General features: G+C 34.7%; 2 protein-coding genes across 2 annotated transcripts; one reads left to right on the top strand and one right to left on the bottom strand.

Annotated features, from left to right (window-relative positions):
* The first annotated feature begins 1607 nt into the window (after positions 1-1607).
* On the top strand, positions 1608-9492 carry LOC131526095 (transmembrane protein 42). Its single transcript, XM_058754205.1, has 3 exons — positions 1608-1902; positions 2697-2843; positions 4170-9492. Exons 1-3 carry the CDS (start codon positions 1726-1728, stop codon positions 4308-4310), a joined length of 465 nt encoding a protein of 154 aa, XP_058610188.1. The 5' UTR covers positions 1608-1725; the 3' UTR covers positions 4311-9492.
* On the bottom strand, positions 8639-19073 carry zdhhc3b (zinc finger DHHC-type palmitoyltransferase 3b). The gene is made up of 7 exons (XM_058754204.1): positions 18829-19073; positions 17417-17754; positions 12975-13099; positions 12753-12849; positions 11883-11964; positions 11617-11747; positions 8639-10679 (listed from the first exon to the last, which is right to left on the bottom strand). Exons 2-7 carry the CDS (start codon positions 17723-17725, stop codon positions 10521-10523), a joined length of 903 nt encoding a protein of 300 aa, XP_058610187.1. The 5' UTR covers positions 17726-17754; positions 18829-19073; the 3' UTR covers positions 8639-10520.
* Between the last annotated feature and the right edge of the window lie 41 nt (positions 19074-19114).

The raw sequence follows: 19114 nt of genomic DNA, 5'->3' as shown, positions 1-19114 counted from the left end.
TCTATGGTCAGATGAAACTAAAAAATGAGCTTTTTAGCAGCAAACACTCAAGATGGGTTTGGTGAACACAGGGATAAAAAGTACCCCATGTGTACAATGAAATATACTGCTGTATTTTTGATGTTGTGGGCCTATATTTCTGCTGGAGGTCCTGGACATCTTGTTTAGACACATGGCATCATGGATTCTATCAAATACCAACAGATAAAAAATCAATAAGTGACTGACTCTGTTAGAAATCTTATAATGGGCCATGTTTGGATCTTCCAACCGTACAATAATCCAAACACAAACCTCAAAAACAACACAAAAATGGGTCACTGAGCACAAAACCAAGCTTCTGCTGGCCATTCCAGTCCTCTGACCTGAACCCTGTAGAAGATGAGTGAACTGAAGAGAAGAAGCACCATCGTGGAGCTGTGAATCTAAAGGGTCTGGAGTGATTCTGGATGAAGGAATGGTCTCTGATCTCTTGTCAGGTGTCTCTAACCTCATCAGGCATTATAGGAGAACATTTAGAGCTGTTAAACTGGCAAATGGAGGTTTCAAAAAGTATTGAATAAAAGGGTGCCGTTAATGTGTTTTAGAGAAAAACATTTATTTCATAATGATATTTCCCCCCATTTTAAATTCTTATTATATAATATATATTTAATATTTTTGGCCATGACTTGTATCTTTCACTCATAATAGTCACATCTATGTGACCGGCCTGGTGAAGTTTGATTAAAATCAGACAAAGTATGCTTAAGTTATAATAACACACCTTCTCGAATATATCTCGAAAATCCCTTTGCAATTTTGTTTCCTCAATGTCTTGACATCATGCCTGAGTTTGGTGGCAATCGGACTAACATACTGAAGCGTAGAGAGGTAGGCTACAACAAAACTGTGTTGATCATCTTCTCTAAAAGCACTTAGCTTCCAGGTAACAAAAATATGTTCTAAGAATGTTTTGCTGACGTTCCTGTTTAGTTATGAAAATGTTATTTCTGAACGCATAAACTTCCATTTTTTAAAAATGCGTGAACGTTAAGGGAACATTCCATTTGATCATTTTGCAGACATTATGGGAGCATTATATTTGAATGTTCTAAGTTTTGCGCAAATCTGTAATGGAAACTCACCTACTGTAAAGCAACAAATATAGATATTTAATCAATAAATTAGGCCTAGGACAAACACCCGCCTTTAGAGCGATTATATGAATGGTTTGGTTAGCATGGTCTGTGGCAGACTTTTCTTAGTGTCAGGACAACATTTCAGTAAACGAGAAAAAAAAAATTCTACTCTGACTAACTGTACTCTCGTGACTGAACCGGAAGAGAGAAAAAATATTGAATAAAGTTGTTATTTGTTTTCCTTTGTGCACAAAAAGTATTCACATGGACTATTTTAATGAAGTCCTTACTATGTTTCTGGGCCATAAAACGTACCAGTTGCATTGCTGCCTAGGGTCAGAATTAATCTCTCGGATTTCATAAAAAGTTAATTAACTTGTGCTCCGAAGATGAACGAATGTCTTACGGGTTTGGAACAACATAAGGATGAGTAATTAATGACAGAATTCACGTACACAATGCATAAAATGTGCAATGCGGCACGGACTACATTTCCCAGAATGCACCTGCCCGCGCGCTTCCTCGCAGCGGTGATGCTGATGGAGTGTTTTCGCTCGCGGTGCTGGAGATGTGATGGGTCTTCTGGAGTCCGTCTCTGATCGTCATGTTTCCCGGGGTCCTTTACGCGCTGCTGGCGGGTTTTCTCGGCGCGGTCGCGTCCTCCTCCGCCAAACTGTCCCTCGGCACCGACTATCTGAAGGGCGTATGTGAGACCGGCCTGCGGACGTGGGGCGAGCAGAGGAGATTCACGCAGCACAACGACACGAGCGCGTGCGACTGGGTGAGTGTGCGTCGCGCGTGAAAACACAGCCACTGTCACATCAGGGTTCAAACATCTCGCGTTTAGCTGTTTTCTGGGATGAGGATGAGGATGAGGATGATGCTGTTACGTGACAGACACGTATGACCTTCAGCAGCGCGCACACGTGAATGCTCTTTTTGATGCACTAATTGAGCATTAGTATTTCCACAGCTTGAACCAGTAGTATTCATTTATATGGACACCATGAGTCATATATGGCTTGTGAATATTGCAGTATATTCTAGGTTAAAAAAAAAGCAACAACAAAAAAAAGTACACTTCTACTTAAAGTGCTCTATTTTTGCGCACTAATTTTGTACTATAGGCTACTAAAAATGATTCTTTAGTACTACTTAAGTTAAACTTAAGATCAACTAAGAGTACTCAACTGTGCATTTTTGGTAACCATGAATATGAGCTAAAATAAGCATTTAACATACTATCTCTGTATTTAAAAAAAAAAAAATTATCACTTGCACACTTGAACCCATTTTTCATACACTACTGCTACACTCAAATGTACTACAAGTGGTTATTAAATACATTTTTTAAATGCAGAGATAGTATGTTAAAAGCACATTTTAGTTCATATTCATGGTGTCCCAAAATAGCATAGTTGATCTTAAGTTTATCTTAAGCAGTACTCAAGAATCATTTTTAGTATATTAAGGATAAAATTAGTGTGCGAAAATAGAGCACTTTAAGTACATTATGGAAGTGTACTAAGTGGGATACTAAGTGAATTGTAATTGGCCCACTTTTTTGTGTGCTAGTTGCACATCCCTCTCAGACTGCTGTGTGGAGGTCTGCTGTTCACCTGTAACGCTGTGATGTGGACGTTCCTGGCCAAAGCTCTCCGCAGCTCGTGCTCCTCCACCCGCACCACTGTGACCACCACCGCCTCCAACTTCATCTCCTCTGTGAGTATCAGCGCCACAGCATCTGACTGATGAGTGGGTCAGTGTGCAAATGACAGGGGGTTTGATAGGAGGGTCTGACTTTCCTCACGAACTGTGTAGTCAATAAAAGTACTTCTAGTTATGCTTAAGTCAAAAACAATTCATCAGCTAGAAATCATTAAATAATTTGACATTTTTAGTTTGTATTTATTTTTTGTGTTTTTGTGTGTGTGTGTGTGCATCTAATACAAATTGTACTCACAAAAACCAAAAAATAAATAGTAATTAAAAATAATAGAACAATTTTTAGCTGATTAATTATTTTAACTAATTATTTTTTAAATATATTATCTTAAGAATAATAATAAAAAAAACCTTAGCTAGTAATCTGGAACAACTGGAACAATCAGAAAAGTGATTATCTTTTTTTAATATAGAATTTTATATAAAATTGCACGCGTGAAAAATAATCTTTCAAAATAATAGAGCAATTTCTTGCTGCTGAATAATTGTAAAAAAAATTATTTAAAAAAAAATTAATTAATCATAATATAAAAATCACTTTATTATCGATAAAAACAATGCGCTTATGAAAATAATAGGGATTTCTAGCTGATGAATTATTTTAAAAATTGTTATCCTGAAAAATTATTCATTATTTTAAAAATCCTTAAAACAGAAAAGTGATTACTTGTCACTCTATTATAGAAATAAAATGCAAAAAAAATAAACAAAAATGTAAAATAATAAAACAATTTCCAGCTGATAAATTACTTTTTAGAATTAAATAACTATTTTAAAAAATATATTATTAAATTTGTTCTTGGAACTGGAAAAATCTCTTTATTATAGATAAAAATACACTCTTACACACACACACACACACACACACACACACACACACAAATAAATATATATTTTATATATTATTGTATTTAAATATATATGCATTTTTTAAATGATTCATAATTAAAAAAGAAAAATCTTTAGCTAGTAATCTTATTAAAACTAAAAAAGTCAGAAAAGTGATTATCACTACATTAAAGATCATGTTTTGTTTGACGGTTTGACTAAGTATGCTGGAGATTGAAAACGTCCATTTGGGTTGCATATGGTTATGTAAAATAAACAAATACATTGACATGAAATATTAATTGAAGTGATCTTGTCATTTTACTTTAGATTAATTTAAGAATAAACAGTTCATGACAGCATAGAAAATAATCTTCCCAGCAGCAATATTAATTTGTGATAGAGGTCTTGAGTTGAACTCTTCTGCTTGTTAAAGTCTATATAGATGTCTTATGTCATGATGATGATCTGTTGTTTTTTTCCTTTGCTGAACAGGCGTTTCTGGGGCAGCTAATATTCGGGGAGACACACGTGGCTCTGTGGTGGGTGGGCATCTCTCTCACTCTCTCCGGTCTTCTGGTGCTTCATCACACATCGCCCAACCTCACCCAATCACACGACAGCAAGAGAGAATGACGCTGCGTTAACGTGCATGTGCAACGACACTGCTGCATTATTAGATGAGTTCAGTGTGTTTTATAAACATATCAGAAAACACTAATATCACCACTATTCAAACTGTGTGTGGGTCCAACTTCTCTAAGACACACAAACCTCCTACAGTCTTTCCAAGATTTTATTTGTGTTTGCTTCACTGCACAAGCGTTGCTCGAAATATTTGAGGTTAAACGTGAAAACGGAGAGATTGAAATGTTCTCGCAGCCGTAAATCTACTGTCATGCCAAAGATCGATTTAAATATTTAAAAAATACATTTTATTTATATTTATTATTAAAATAGCAAATGTTAAAGATCCATAAAAATATTAAAAACAACTGGTGCATTAATCTACATCACTGTTAATGTGGTGGGTGAACCTCAAAATTAGTAGAAAAATTAAAAAAGAAGATGAAGCTTGTTTTGGGACAATTAAAAAAGGAATAGATTAAAAAAATGAAAATTATGCAGGAATAGTCACATCAATGACTTGTTAATGGTAGCATTTACACGTTTGAGTGAAATAATGCAAAATATAATTTCTTTTATTTTTATTTTTTAAATATGAGCTGGACACTGTTTCCTGAAAGGTTTTATGAGATTTATCTAGTAAAATATTTTTTCCCATTTTTTTCTTTGCTCCAAAATGTAAAAGTTGCCAATTGATTTGACAACAGTGTTATTTTAGTATATTGGCATCCTATTGTAATTTTTGTTAATATTTTGAATTCGATTTTAATTGTATATTTTCTGTTTCCATTTTAATTTTAATTAAAGCTTTTGTTAAAAAATATGGTAACACTTTACAAGGTGTCATTTGTTAACAGTAGTTACTGTATTAACCAACATGAACTAACAATGAATAATACGTTTGTTACCCTATTTATTAATCTTTGTTAATGAAAATACAGTTGCTCATGTTAGTTCACAGTGCATTAACTAATGTTAACAAATACAATTTTTGATTTTAATAATGTATTAGTAAATGTTGAAATTAACATTAACTAAGATGATTAAATGCTGTAGAAGCATTGTTCATGCTTAGTTCATGTTAACTAATACACTTAACTAATGTTAACTAATTTACAATAACCTTATTGTAAAGTGTTACCAAAAATATGTATAGTTTTTATTGATTATTTTTTGTTATTTTGATCATTCAAATTAAACTAAGTGAAAATAATAATAATAATAGTAAAAAAAACCTTGGCAACTAGTAAAATAAATAATTTTTTAATGGTTATATTATTTTGAGTTACAGAAATATTTTAACATGTTAACATGTTCAACAAACAAGCAAATAAACCAATAAAAGCATAATAAATGCATAAATCAACAAACAAATACTTAAATCAATAAATATTATTTAATTTAAATAACAAAGTAGTTTTCCACTCTCACAGCTTTCTTATCCTTCAATCTGGCTATTTTGATGTCTCATGCCCTCAATGACATCACTTCCTTCAGTCTCCCAGAGGGTCAGGTATTGATTAAAGCTGTGCTTCCCCGCATGCATTTCCTCCATCATCATCATCCTCCAGCACTGTGAGCACTGCGTGTGGCAGGAGACGTGCAATAATAACACCAGACCTCTGCAAATGTTGGCATTCTACATTCTTTACCAGAAGATGCTTTTCCCAAATAATATGCCACATGACTTATGCATGCCAACATCCAGTGATGTGATAGCAAAGACACTTTCTGTAGCTGTACGAATGAACGCAAACCAAAACCTGTTCTTCAGCCCCTTCTGCACACACACCGAAACTTACTAGGATGATGCAATGCTGGAAACCAACAGGTCATACTCGCTATTTAACTCGTCTAATCTGATGCGTTTCCTAGTGAAGAAAGATCATTTAGCTTGTTTGTAAAAATGTGCACTATTAGATCAGTAGCATGTATGAAGAAAGTCAGCTTTGATTTCACGTTGACTCTCTGGAACATTGTAGCTCCTTACCAGACCACCTAGACCAGGTGGAAACCACGTTAAACTACCTGCTTTATCTGGATCTTCCAGGACACTGAAGCAGATTTAGCAGGTCATTACTGGAGGGGGCTAAAGGACGAGGTCAAGGTCCTGTACTTCCTGTGAATTTATTCTAGTTCTTCCTGTGTTATGAGTCTCAACTGGGCGCATGAACCCAGAGACTCATAGAGCAGCTAAATATGGTAGATATTACTAAGATAAACATGGACCGAATGCATTACACATGTCCATTCGTCGTGCAAAAACACTGAACGCTTCCAGAATCCAACATAATGTGATGTTATGAAGTCCCTGGCAATGTGATGCCGTCTGTGTTTTTATGTCGATAACATCCGTCCTTGTCATGAGCCCATTATTTGCAAATAATTTTTCATGTTGTTATAATTAGGCGGGATGAACATTCAGGTAACTGTTTTACAGGATTTACAGTGACTTTCTGTACATCTGAACAATGACACTAAATTTACTTACTTAATTACAGCTGTTACCATAGTAACTATAGAATGTAGGATTATGATTCAAATATGAATTATCTGGCTTGTATGTGGGCATTCCTTTTGTGTCATTATGATTAAAGGATCAGTTTAGCCAAAAATTAAATTTGCTGAAAATGTAGCCTACTCGATCTCAGGCAATCCAAGATGTAGATGAGTTTGTTTCTTCATCAGATTTGGAGAAATGTAGCATTGCATCACTTGCTCACCAATGGATGCTCTGCAGTAAATGGGTGCCATCAGAATGAGAGTCCAAACAGCTGATAAAAACATCACAATAATCCACACCACTCCAGTCCATCAGTTAACCTTAATTAATCTTGTAAAGCGAAAAGCTGCTTTTGTAAGAAACAAAATTTAATTTAAGACTATAATTTCTGATTAAAATATAATAGTTCATAATCCATAATTATGATTGCTCCAGTCAAAAAGTCAATCTACTGTTGTCCTCTCTCATCAGAATCCACCGCATATTTGTTTATTCTATTTCCATTGGCTGCATGGACTTGCTTATTAGATGGGATTTGGTTATACATGTTAGCAGTCATTCTGTACCCGTAATTGTATGGTGTAACATGGTTATGTAGAGAAAATTAAAATAAAGTGAGGGGGGAAAAAACAATAACGCATATTTGTTTAGAGCTGTTTTGGACTGTTTGGGCTTGTAAACGGTGCTTGATCTGTGCAGATTTCTCTCCTGATTCAGATCAGATTACTTTTTACTGGAAGCTAAATTATGGATAGAGGACTCATATTTTGCTCGAAGTAATGGTTTAAAGTTAAAACATCTTAATGATGGATTTTTCTTTTAATTACAAATATGCAAACATTTTGCTTCTCAAGATGTTAACTGATGGACTGGAGTGGTGTGGGTTATTGTGATGTTTTTATCAGTTGTTTGGACTCTCATTCTGACGGCACCCATTCACTGCAGAGCATCCATTGCTGATGAAGAAACAAACTCATCTACATCTTGGATGGACTGAGGGCGAGCACCGTCTCAGCAAATTTTCATCTTTCATCTAGAACTAAAATATTCACATTTGGCATTATATACTGCAGTATTAGGGACCAAATGAGAAAATATAGTGCATTGGGGGCCTGTTTGTAAATCTTTGACTTTGATTTTAAATTGCTATGACCTGTTACTCTTAAAGAAAGTATAAGTGAAGGGATAAATGAAAGTAACTCAACCATCATGTTATATTATCCTTCTCATGTCAAGTAGCGTACGGCATCTGTTTATGTAACCATCACTGTATAAATCACAGGCCACATTTATAAATGTGTACATAGTTTTATTATTTAACGGACAAACTAGAGCTCTGTAAACTCATCTAAATTAAATGATACTACACAAGTGATTCATTAAACTGCTATGAAGTGTTTTGTGTGATTCTTTCATTGTTATCAGTAATTGAAACAGAAAAACAGAGTTGAAATGATATTAGATGATACTCAAACTGGTATATAATCATTTTAGATTTGTTTGAATGTGTGGACTATGGAAGCCCGTTTTCACCACAGAATAAAAAATAAATAAATAAAAAACTGTAACTGACTTTTTATCTGCTAAAAATTTGGAGTTTACATCTCAAAATTCTATTTTCCTCAGAATTCTGAGTTTATATTGCAGTCGAAACTTCATACCTCACAATTCTGTTTGTATCTTGCAATTTTGACATTTCCTCAGAAGTCTGAATTGTGATAAAAATGTTTATTTTTGCATCCCATGGTGAAAATAAGCTTCTGTAATAGACTTTATTGTGGAGATTTTATTTTTCATAAGCCATCAAAAGACAACAAAGAAGAAAAATACCACATTGGAAAAACAACAGAAAGAGAAATTTATTGACTTGACTTTCAAAGTGAAAGCAACCCGAAACACCCAAAACTGCATTAAGATACTGATATATTTAAAATACATGCACAACATAAAGCATTAAAAAAGACAGAATAAACTAAAAACAGGCAAAAGAATGTGCAAAGAAAATGGAAAAAGAAACGGCGGTCCTTTACATCAGGCCTGTGAACAGCAGTGATTATGAGCGACCCGTAGAGACCCGTAACTCAGAGAGCAGATGGGAAATACTGATCCAACAGCAGAGCCGTCGAACATTTCAATGCATTGAAACCCAACCAACAAACTTTCAGTCATAAGCAGCAAAGTGAGGCTTCCAAACCACATGACCCGACATCATAAAACAAGCCCGAAAACGTCTACAGCTGTCAGTCTCCACAGTTTCAAAGCTTTCGAGGCTGCAGACGCTGAGCATCTGATGGTCTGAGCTGGATTTAAAAGAGAAGCAGGATTGATAAGAACATCATATGAACCTGAGGAGTCACAGGACAAAGAAAGCAGCCGTCTGGATTCAGGAAGACTGGAATACTGTAGTGACACCGTTACTGAAATCCATGAGCACCACCGCCGAGAGACAGTGAAAACCGCCCAAAGAACGGCTCAAAGTATTGCAAATGTTTTATTACAGTCATAACCATATATCTAGGTCTGCAATGAGCTACTGCATTCAGAAATGAATCGGATTAATCTCATAAAACATGTTTTAAAACACCATATTTCATCCCAAAATCAACAGAAAAAAAATTTTTTTTTTAAAGAATTACCAGGCAAAATGCACCAGGCAAATCTATTATTTTAATGATATATATATATATATATATATAAAAAAATTTAAATAACATTTAATAGTTATTTAATGCATTATATATGTACTGTTTGCTAACAATGTAATTAAGTAAAAACTTTATTACAATAATGAGAATTACCAATGAGAATAAGATTTAAAACAAATAGAAAATACAAAAAAGAAAAAGCTGTATTTAGTATAAAGAGACATGACCTAGTAATCACAAATATTATTTCCAAGACAATAATAAATATCTATGATTACTTTAATGAAAAAAAAGAGTGTAAAAATGACTATTACAGTAACAAGAATCAGCATTGAGTGCTAGAATCACCAAAAAATAACAAAAATAATACAATACAAATTACAATTATGTAAATTTGATAGTATAATGTATTTAATTGTCATGAAAATAATGTCACAATGCAAAAAAGAAAAAGATTTTGGTATGGAACATGGCCCAGACATGTTTTCATGATATTCACCCATTAGTGTTATGCAAATTAATTTGTTTTGATCAAGAAAGGGAAAAAAGATGATTGTGTGTCATTTTACTTTTCATAATGGAATAAAATTTGGCAACGAAAGATTCCTCACACTACAGCAGCGTTTCTGTGCTAAGGCTTGAGCAGAGAATGAAAAAAGAAAAGGCATTTCCTAATTAACCAGCGAATGTAAAGGCATCTGTCAATCAAGAAAAAAACAACATCAAAAAGAAACACTTCAGTTATTTGCCACGGCTGGTGACGGTTAGTAAGTTCCATAGTCAAGGCCTCTAGAATCTCACCAGACTAGATCCAATTCATCACAAACATCATTGGTAAACGACAGTGTTCACAGTGCGGGATTGGTTATAACAGTGCAGCTGGGCCAGCGGTGCTCAGGACATCAGTTTCACTCTCCATCAGACCGTCAGTGTCTCCATGAGCGTAAAGAGGCCACTAGAGCAGCGTGGCGTGGTTTTCTGTGCGGTGAGGTCTTTCAGAGCAGACAGAGTTAAAAGCAAAGAGAGATGTTTGTGTAGAGACAGAGCAGGTGACGTGTCGGGTCGGTCTTCTCAGACCACATACTGGTAGAGATTGGCCTTCCCGTGATCCGGCGGGGCAAACGGACTCAGCCAGGCCACAGAGAACGGGTGACCGAACACCACCTTCATGTTCATCCACTTGGACTTTTTGGCCCATCGTTTCTCTTCTTTCTTCAGCTGCTCAATTCCCTGTGAACAGAGAGAATCACTGTCTCGGAGAATGGAGAACGAGAGTTTGATCTGATGATTTCTGCATTCAGTATTAATTGAATTCATCTAAATGAGTTCATGGGTGAATCAGTTGCTCAAGGCAATGTAGAAGGCAAACCCTTCTCACACAGACTGCTATTTGTGGATCTTGAAATGTGGACGATGAAAAGCAAGTGGAATTTCTTCGATGAGATGTTTGGTCACATAAACGGGTAAAAACTGCTCAAATTTACTCTTAAAATTCAGGGTTATTATAGTTAACTAAAACTAAAAACATCAAAAACTTGTTACTTGAAATAAAAGTTCACTGAAATAAATTATTTTTAAAAATGTAAACTTATTTTAGTTATTTGTCGAGGAAACATTTCTCATTTTTATTTAGTTTAACTTGACGCACTAAAATAATCTAAATGAAACTAAATAGACATTAAAAATAATAATAAATGACAAAAACAAAATTACTAAAACTTTCAAATTAAAAATGAAAACAGAAAAAAAAAAACTAATTCAAAATATTAATGTCAATGATGCAAAATAACACTGCTTAATTTTCACAAATTGATTACTTTTGTATTATTGATATACTATAGTTTTTAATAATATTTTGAATTAGTTTTTGATTGTATTTTTCACTTTTTATTTTAAATTGAGTTAAGTTTCAGTAAACATGAAAAACAATAAAATTACTAACATTTAAAATAAAATGATAAAAATTAATTCAAACTATTAATAAAAAAATAATGAAACAACTGCTTAAATTTGTACAGTTTTTTATTAATATTTTGAATTAGCTCTTTATTTTAATTTTAGTAAAAGTTAATAAACATTTTTAATGGTTTTAGTTAACGATAATAACATGGCATGAGGAGAAATGTTTTATTATTGTAGGAAGTGACATCAGATGATGTTCACTTACAGTCTCATCGTTACAGATGGAGTGGATCTGCGTGCCGAACATCACAGCAGTGAAAATGAGGAAGAGCAGACTCTCAAAGCACAGGAGGATGAGGAGGATGACGGTCGTCGGAGGAGAGAAGGAACTGCACTCTGAGGAGAGGAAACAGGAAGCTTTCTAAACTCACCAACCAATCGGAGAGCTCAGTTACAACACAAGTAGCCAATCATTTAGCAGCAAACGGAGGTAAATAAAACCCAGGCAACGAATCAGAAACAAGCACTTACTTGCCCAGTCTTCGTCAAAACAGAAGATAAAATGGACAGCGACCATGATGAGAGCATGAAGAGAAATCAAAGCAATGTACATCTGTAAAAAACACAAGAAAGTTTATTTATATACTAAAATAATTTTTCAAAATATTTAGAATTTTTATTTTAATTTATTTTTTTATTTTAGTAATTTTGTTATTTTATCATGTTTATTACTATTATTATTTTAAATATTACAACTTACTGTAGATGTAATTTAGTTATTTCCAGTTATTAATTTTAGTGCTTTAAAATATTTTAGTTAGTTGCCAAGGCAACATTTATAGAAATAAATGAATATATCATTATGAAATAAATTATTTTATTTCATTTTTCAAGTCTTTAACATTTTTAATTTTAGTTAACTAATAACAAAGGTAAGTGGAAATCATGGTTATTTGAATCGAAGAATGTGTGTTTTGCGAGTAGTTACCTAAAACTAAACCATAAAAAAAAACCTTGCATTTTGCATTTTACTTACAATGTTACTTGAAATAAAATAAATATTTAACTGAAATAAAATCTAAAAAAAACAGCTAGTTTCAAGGCAACTTTTCTCATTTTCATTTAGTTTAACTTGATGTACTAAAATATCTAAAACTAAAATTGAAATAAAAAGGAATGAAAACTATACAGACATTAAAAATGAAGAAAAATATTAAACAAAACATAATTACTAAATAAATATTAATTTAAATATTAAGTAAAATATTACATTTTAAAACATTAAATTATACATTACATTTTTACATTACATTTACTAATATTAAAACGAAATATAAAAATGAAAACTATTTCAAAATATTAATTAAAAAAGTATCTTGATGATACTAAAACAACACTCACAGTGAAAAGCACAAAGTATTTTTGGTTGCTCTCTCCCACACAGTTGTTGACCCAGGGACAATGATGGTCCATCTTCTTGATACAGCGCTTACACACACTACACAGAGAAAACACACACTTACAATGAGACGTTTTCAGAAAACTGCCTCGGAATTTAACCTCACACAGTGATGATTTAGTTCTTGATGCTGTGTGTGTGTGTGTGTGTGTGTGTGTGAGTACCTGCAGTGATGAGCTCTATCAGGTTTGATGCTGCAACATTTGGGACATTTATACACCACCTGTCCAGGCTTGAGCTGCAGACTCTCGATAAACTCTTTAGTGGCGTTTCCCTTTGGAACGGCTCCCTGGGAGGAAAGAGAGAGTCAAAATGCCAGCTCCATATGTGTTGTAACCATTAAGCATTAAATGATAAATCAGTTTCATGTTTAGGGTCTCTATATGTCAGTCACCGGTAGTTTGACACTTGCAAAACTAGATCTGTCACCCGGCGACATGTCAACGTCTGCAATTGGCTGCAATTCTGTAACCGAAACATGTGTTTAAAGACTCATTCACACCATGATAGATAGATAGCTGTAGAGTGAACTCCACTATTCTCATAGAATTAGAGCAATTATTAAAACTTGATTATAATTATAGTTATCTCTCTTGGAGTGAATGGGCCTTAAAGGGATAGTTCACCCAAAAATGAAAATGTGATGTTTATCTGCTTACCCCCAGGGCATCCAAGATATAGGCGACTTTGTTTCTTCAGTAGAACACAAACAAAGATTTTTAACTCAAACCGTTGCAGTCTGTCAGTCATATAATGCCAGTCAATGGGCACACAATCTTTGAGAGAGAAAAAAACATGCACAGACAAATCCAAATTAAACCCTGCGGCTTGTGATGATACATTGATGTCCTAAGACACGAAACGATCGGTTTGTGCGAGAAACTGAACAGTATTTATATCATTTTTTAGCTCTGATAAACCTCAATGTCCGACTGTCACAACATCCAGCGCGTGACGCGTCAACCTCAATAGATCTATGTCTATGTGTATATGTATATATGTATATATATGTATATATATATATATGTGTGTGTGTGTGTGTGTGTGTGTTCCAGAGCCGTTGACGTGTCACGCGCCGGATGTTGTGGATGAGCTCAGGAGAGTTGGGACATTGCCTGTATCAGAGGTAAAAAATGATATAAATGCTGTTCAGTTTCTCGCACAAACCGATTGTTTCGTGTCTTAGGACATCAATGTATCATCACGAGCCGCAGGGTTTAATTTGGATTTGTGTGTGCATGTTTTTTTCTCTCTCAAAGATTCTGTGCCCATTGACTGGCATTATATGACTGACAGACTGCAACGGTTTGAGTTAAAAATCTTCATTTGTGTTCTACTGAAGAAACAAAGTCACCTACATCCAGAGGCGGACAAAGTACACACCTTTATTACTTGAGTGAAAGTACAGATACCACTGGTCAAATACTACTCCACTACAGATGAAGGTTGTAAAGACAGATTTTTACTTAAGTAAAAGTACGGAAGTACATGTTTTTAAAAGTACTTAAGTATCAAAAGTAAAAAGTAAATGCATTGTTTTATTGTCACATTGTTGTATACTTACAATAACTTATACCACAAATGCAACCTACTGAATAAACTTATTAGCTTGTATTATCTTTGGAATTAAGAGCTTTTATGTTACCAAACTTATTGAAATGCGACAACTGAATGAAGATAATCATCTTTATTTTTTTATTTAACACTCCTACAACTACATTGAACTCATTTTAATACTTGTTTAAAAGTTACAAAGTTATTTTTCAAAGAGATACTGAAGTCTATTATATGGTTTATTTTAGGCAAACAAAGCAAACATTGAAAAGAAAACAAACCTTTAGTCTCTTCAGAAAACTGGATCATACTCTCTCAGTATGGTCATGGGTGTGCAGTTTGCACCAAAAAAACGTCTATTTGAATTTTGCCATCAACTGATCAGTGTTCAGAAAATGCTCAGAAATCAGTGAACTTCACAACATGTGGCTACGGTTGGGCATTGTTTGAATTTTATCCATTCCGATTCTGCTTATTGATTTCAATTTTTATCAATTCCCAGTGTAGATTCTAAAGTTGTAAAAATGAATGAAATGAAGTAAAACATTTTGACCTGTATGATCATTTAGCCTACTTATTGATAATTTGTTTGCAAAAAATATATGTATTTATGTGCAGTGTTTTGACAATAAAATAATGTTCAGATTTATATACTTCCCTGACCAGTTTTTAGCAGCAATTTACCAGTAGGCCCAAGTTATATATATATATACACACACATTGTAAAGTGTAGCAGCCATTTTTGACGGATATATTAGCCTACCATTTGTATTGCCATAGTTTAAATACAAAAATTAAACTATAGTTACTATGATGAATTTAATGAATATAATGAATTTTGTGGTTACTGAAGTTTTACTAAAAATAGCATAATTATGGTTACTATAGTGAGATAATAGTACATTTGTGGATATTGTTAATTATCGGACCTAAAAACCCCACATGTAATAACCTAGAACATTATCTAACACTTGATGGCTGCTCTGTCAATTCTTCTTCATCAGTCAGGAACCTAGGTGTGCTGTTTGATAGCAATCTTTCATTTGAAAGCCATGTTTCTAGCATCTGTAAAACTGCGTTTTTTCATCTCAAAAGCATATCTAAATTGCGACCTATGCTCTCAACATCAAATGCAGAAATGTTAATTCATGTGTTTATGACCTCAAGATTAGACTATTGTAATGCTTTATTGGGTGGTAGTTCTGCACGCTTGATCAACAAACTACAGTTGGTCCAAAATGCAGCAGCTAGAGTCCTTACTAGAACCAGGAAGTATGACCATATTAGCCCGGTTCTGTCAACACTGCACTGGCTCCCTATCAAACATCGGATAGATTTTAAAATCTTGTTAATTACTTATAAAGCCCTGAATGGCTTAGCTCCTCAGTACTTGAGCGAGCTCTTGTCACACTATAGTCCTCCACGTCCACTGCGTTCTCAAAACTCTGGCCGTTTGATAATACCTAGAATATCAAAATCAACTGCGGGCGGCAGATCCTTTTCCTATTTAGCACCCAAACTCTGGAACAGTCTACCTAACACTGTTCGGGAGGCAGACACACTGTCAGTTTAAATCTAGATTAAAGACCCATCTCTTTAACCTGGCTTACACATAATACAGTAATACGCTCCTAATATTCAAATCTGTTAAAGGATTGTTAGGCTGCATTAGTTAGATCAACCGGAACCGGGAACACTCCCCATAACACACGATGTACTCGTTACATCGTAAGTTGAATGGCATCTACGCTAATATTTGTCTGTTTCTTTCCTATTCTGTTTCTCAGTCCGTATCCGATCAGATGGTGGATCAGCACCAAGAGATGATGTCTACAGCCCTGATCGTCAGCGGAGACCAGGACACCCAGATGAGCCCCAGAGACAGATCCCCAGCGAAAACCTCGATTAAATACAGTATAACTAAAAATATAATAAAATACCTAACTATATAATACTACTATTGTTAGAAATTGCAACAAAATTAAAAATAGAAATATAAACTTTTGAACTGTGGGTTTCGTCTGGTCAGAGGAGAACTGGCCCCCCGACTGAGCCTGGTTTCTCCCAAGGTTTTTCTCCATTCTGTCACAGAGGAGTTTTGGTTCCTTGCTGCTGTCGCCTCTGGCTTGCACAAGTTGGGGACACTTCATTTCTAGCGATTATCATCGATTTGATTGCACAAATACTATTTAAACTAAACTGAGCTAGACAATGACATCTCTGAATTCAATAATGAAATGCCTTTAAATGAAAATTTAGTGTTTAATCTTATCATTATACATTATTGACACTCTATCCTCCAATTTGATACTGTTAAGTGCTTTGACACAATCTGTATTGTTAAAAGCGCTATATAAATAAAGGTGACTTGACTTGACTATTGTGATTTTACTGCAAATACCATAGTTATGGTTACTATAGTAAAAACATGGTTTAACTACAAAGGGCTTTAATGAGTTAACACATGCCTTTTTTTTTTTTTTTTGAGCGCTTTTAGCTGTGCAGTAGCGCGGACGTTTACATTAGTTTAGTGGGGAAGGTCCCGAGGTTTTCAGATTTGAGTAACAAAAATCAGCCAAATGTCCATTCAAAGCTAGGTGGTAACTGCAGGCTTAGAAATACTGTAAGACTTGGCAACACAAGAAGGTCCTGGCAGATCGCAGGCCAGATTTTCACTGAAAAAAAGAGTTAAGTAAATCTGAAAATGCACAGGAAAAACTGCTACATATAACGACTTTCTACTTGGGGACCTTGATACAAATGTAGATGAGTAAAAAGAACGATATTTGTCTTTCAAATGTAGTGAAGTTAAAGTCGCAAGTTTCCAGAAAAAATAATACTCAAGTACAGTACAGATACTCAAAAAGTGTACTTAAGTACAATACTCAAGTAAATTTACTTCATTACTGTCCACCTCTGCCTACATCTTGGATGCCCTGGGGGTAAGCAGATAAACATCAAATTTTCATTTTTGGGTGAACTATCCCTTTAACACTGGATACTCATCGCTTCACGTCTGATTAGGACTATTGCATGTGTGTGTTTGTCTCACCGGGTCGGTGCACATGGCCTTGAAGTGTGATGCCAGGGCGAGGAAGGCCAGTCCGTTAAACAAGGCGCCGTTAATTAGGCTGTACACCACACTCTTCGACGGCAGCAGCATTACGAAGACGACCACAAACTCGGCGAAGAAGACCAGCATCCATGTGATCACGCCGCACACGATGCCGCAGCCGTCCCGGATGAACCACATGTCGTCGGCTGAGTGTGTCCGCGGAGGGGGCGGCGCGCAGTGCTCCGGACGCAGATATCCTGCCTGACGCTCGATGTCCCGACTGCGGTTAGCTGGGGAACTCTTCATCCTTTCCACCGGGAAACACCCTCATCCTCCTACAGACAGACAGAAAGAGGTCACACATCAGCCAGTTCATGCATTTAGCAAACGCTTTTACCCAAAGTGACTTACAGCAGTGTTATTTTAGTATCTCTTTCTCCCTCCATAACTAAGACTAATACTTATGCTGCATTCGAGGTATACAGGAGATCTATCAGTTAGATATATATATACATAGTTAGATATATATATGTTAGATATATATATGCATCCCAGAGAATCAAACTCATGGTCAGGGTGTCACAAGCCAGTTATATGAATGAATCTGCAATCAGCTTTCAAAAGCAAAGTTTTTATAACAATATTTCAATCATGTGATTGTTGTCAGACATTTGAAAGCAGTGGATGCACTGTCAGCATATTTAATATAGATAAGTACCATTAAGCAGGGTTATTACAGTTCACTGAAACTAAAACCATAAAAAACACAAACTTAATAAAACAAAGCATAAATAAACCCTTAAACTTATTTTATTTCAACTGTTTGCTAAGGTAATATTTCCTTTAGTTTAAGCTAATGTACTAAAATGATTAATCTGAAAGAAAAAAAAATAACAGAAACTATATAGACAAAATAAAATAAAATGACAAGAACAAGAAAATTACAAAATCTTTAACAAAAATTAAAATGGACAATAGAAAATATAAGTATATATAAAACAGAAAATATAAACATGAAGACTACTATTTTAAAAATAGTTTTATTAGTTATACTAAAATAATAGTCTTGTGCGTGTCAGAGAGAGAGAGTTACATAAATATAAAAGGCTAAAAAGCTAAATAAATTAAATTAAATAAATATCTGAATAGGCTCAAAGGAATAAATAAACATATTAATGAATACAAAATTATCACAGGTAACGTTATATTAACAGCATTACTAAACAGTACTAAACCCAACAAAAATCCTTTTTTTTTCATTCTTTATTTTTGTGACAGGGCTTTTAGACATTGCACGAAATAATTCTCGAAGCCTGCAAACAGGGGAGACAGTTATATATATTTGGATAAAAAGCCTAGTCTATTTATATCTTTAAATGTATTTAATACAATGCTATACACACACTCACCGTGTTCTTTTGATCCTCCAGCAGCGCGTCACTGATTTCTCTGCTTTAAATGATGAGTTTTCTCTCCGCTTCCACACAGGAGACGTGAGGTAGCGATGAAATGTCAGTTTGTTGTATATATAAAGCAGGCTATTGTGCTTTTGTGTAAATTATTGCTTCAGTTTCGGCAGGTGAAGCACGACAACCAGGAAGTTTCTGTTACTGGCGTCAAACACACCCAGCACAGTTGCCCAGTCCGCACTTCCGCTCCCGAACATTACACAATAAAAGTCCCCACGCTTCAAAG

The sequence above is a fragment of the Onychostoma macrolepis genome, chromosome 19, assembly GCF_012432095.1.
Source record: "Onychostoma macrolepis isolate SWU-2019 chromosome 19, ASM1243209v1, whole genome shotgun sequence".
Lineage (NCBI taxonomy): Eukaryota > Metazoa > Chordata > Actinopteri > Cypriniformes > Cyprinidae > Onychostoma > Onychostoma macrolepis.
Note: the sequence above shows the minus strand (reverse complement) of the source record. Positions and strands in the feature narration are given on the sequence as shown.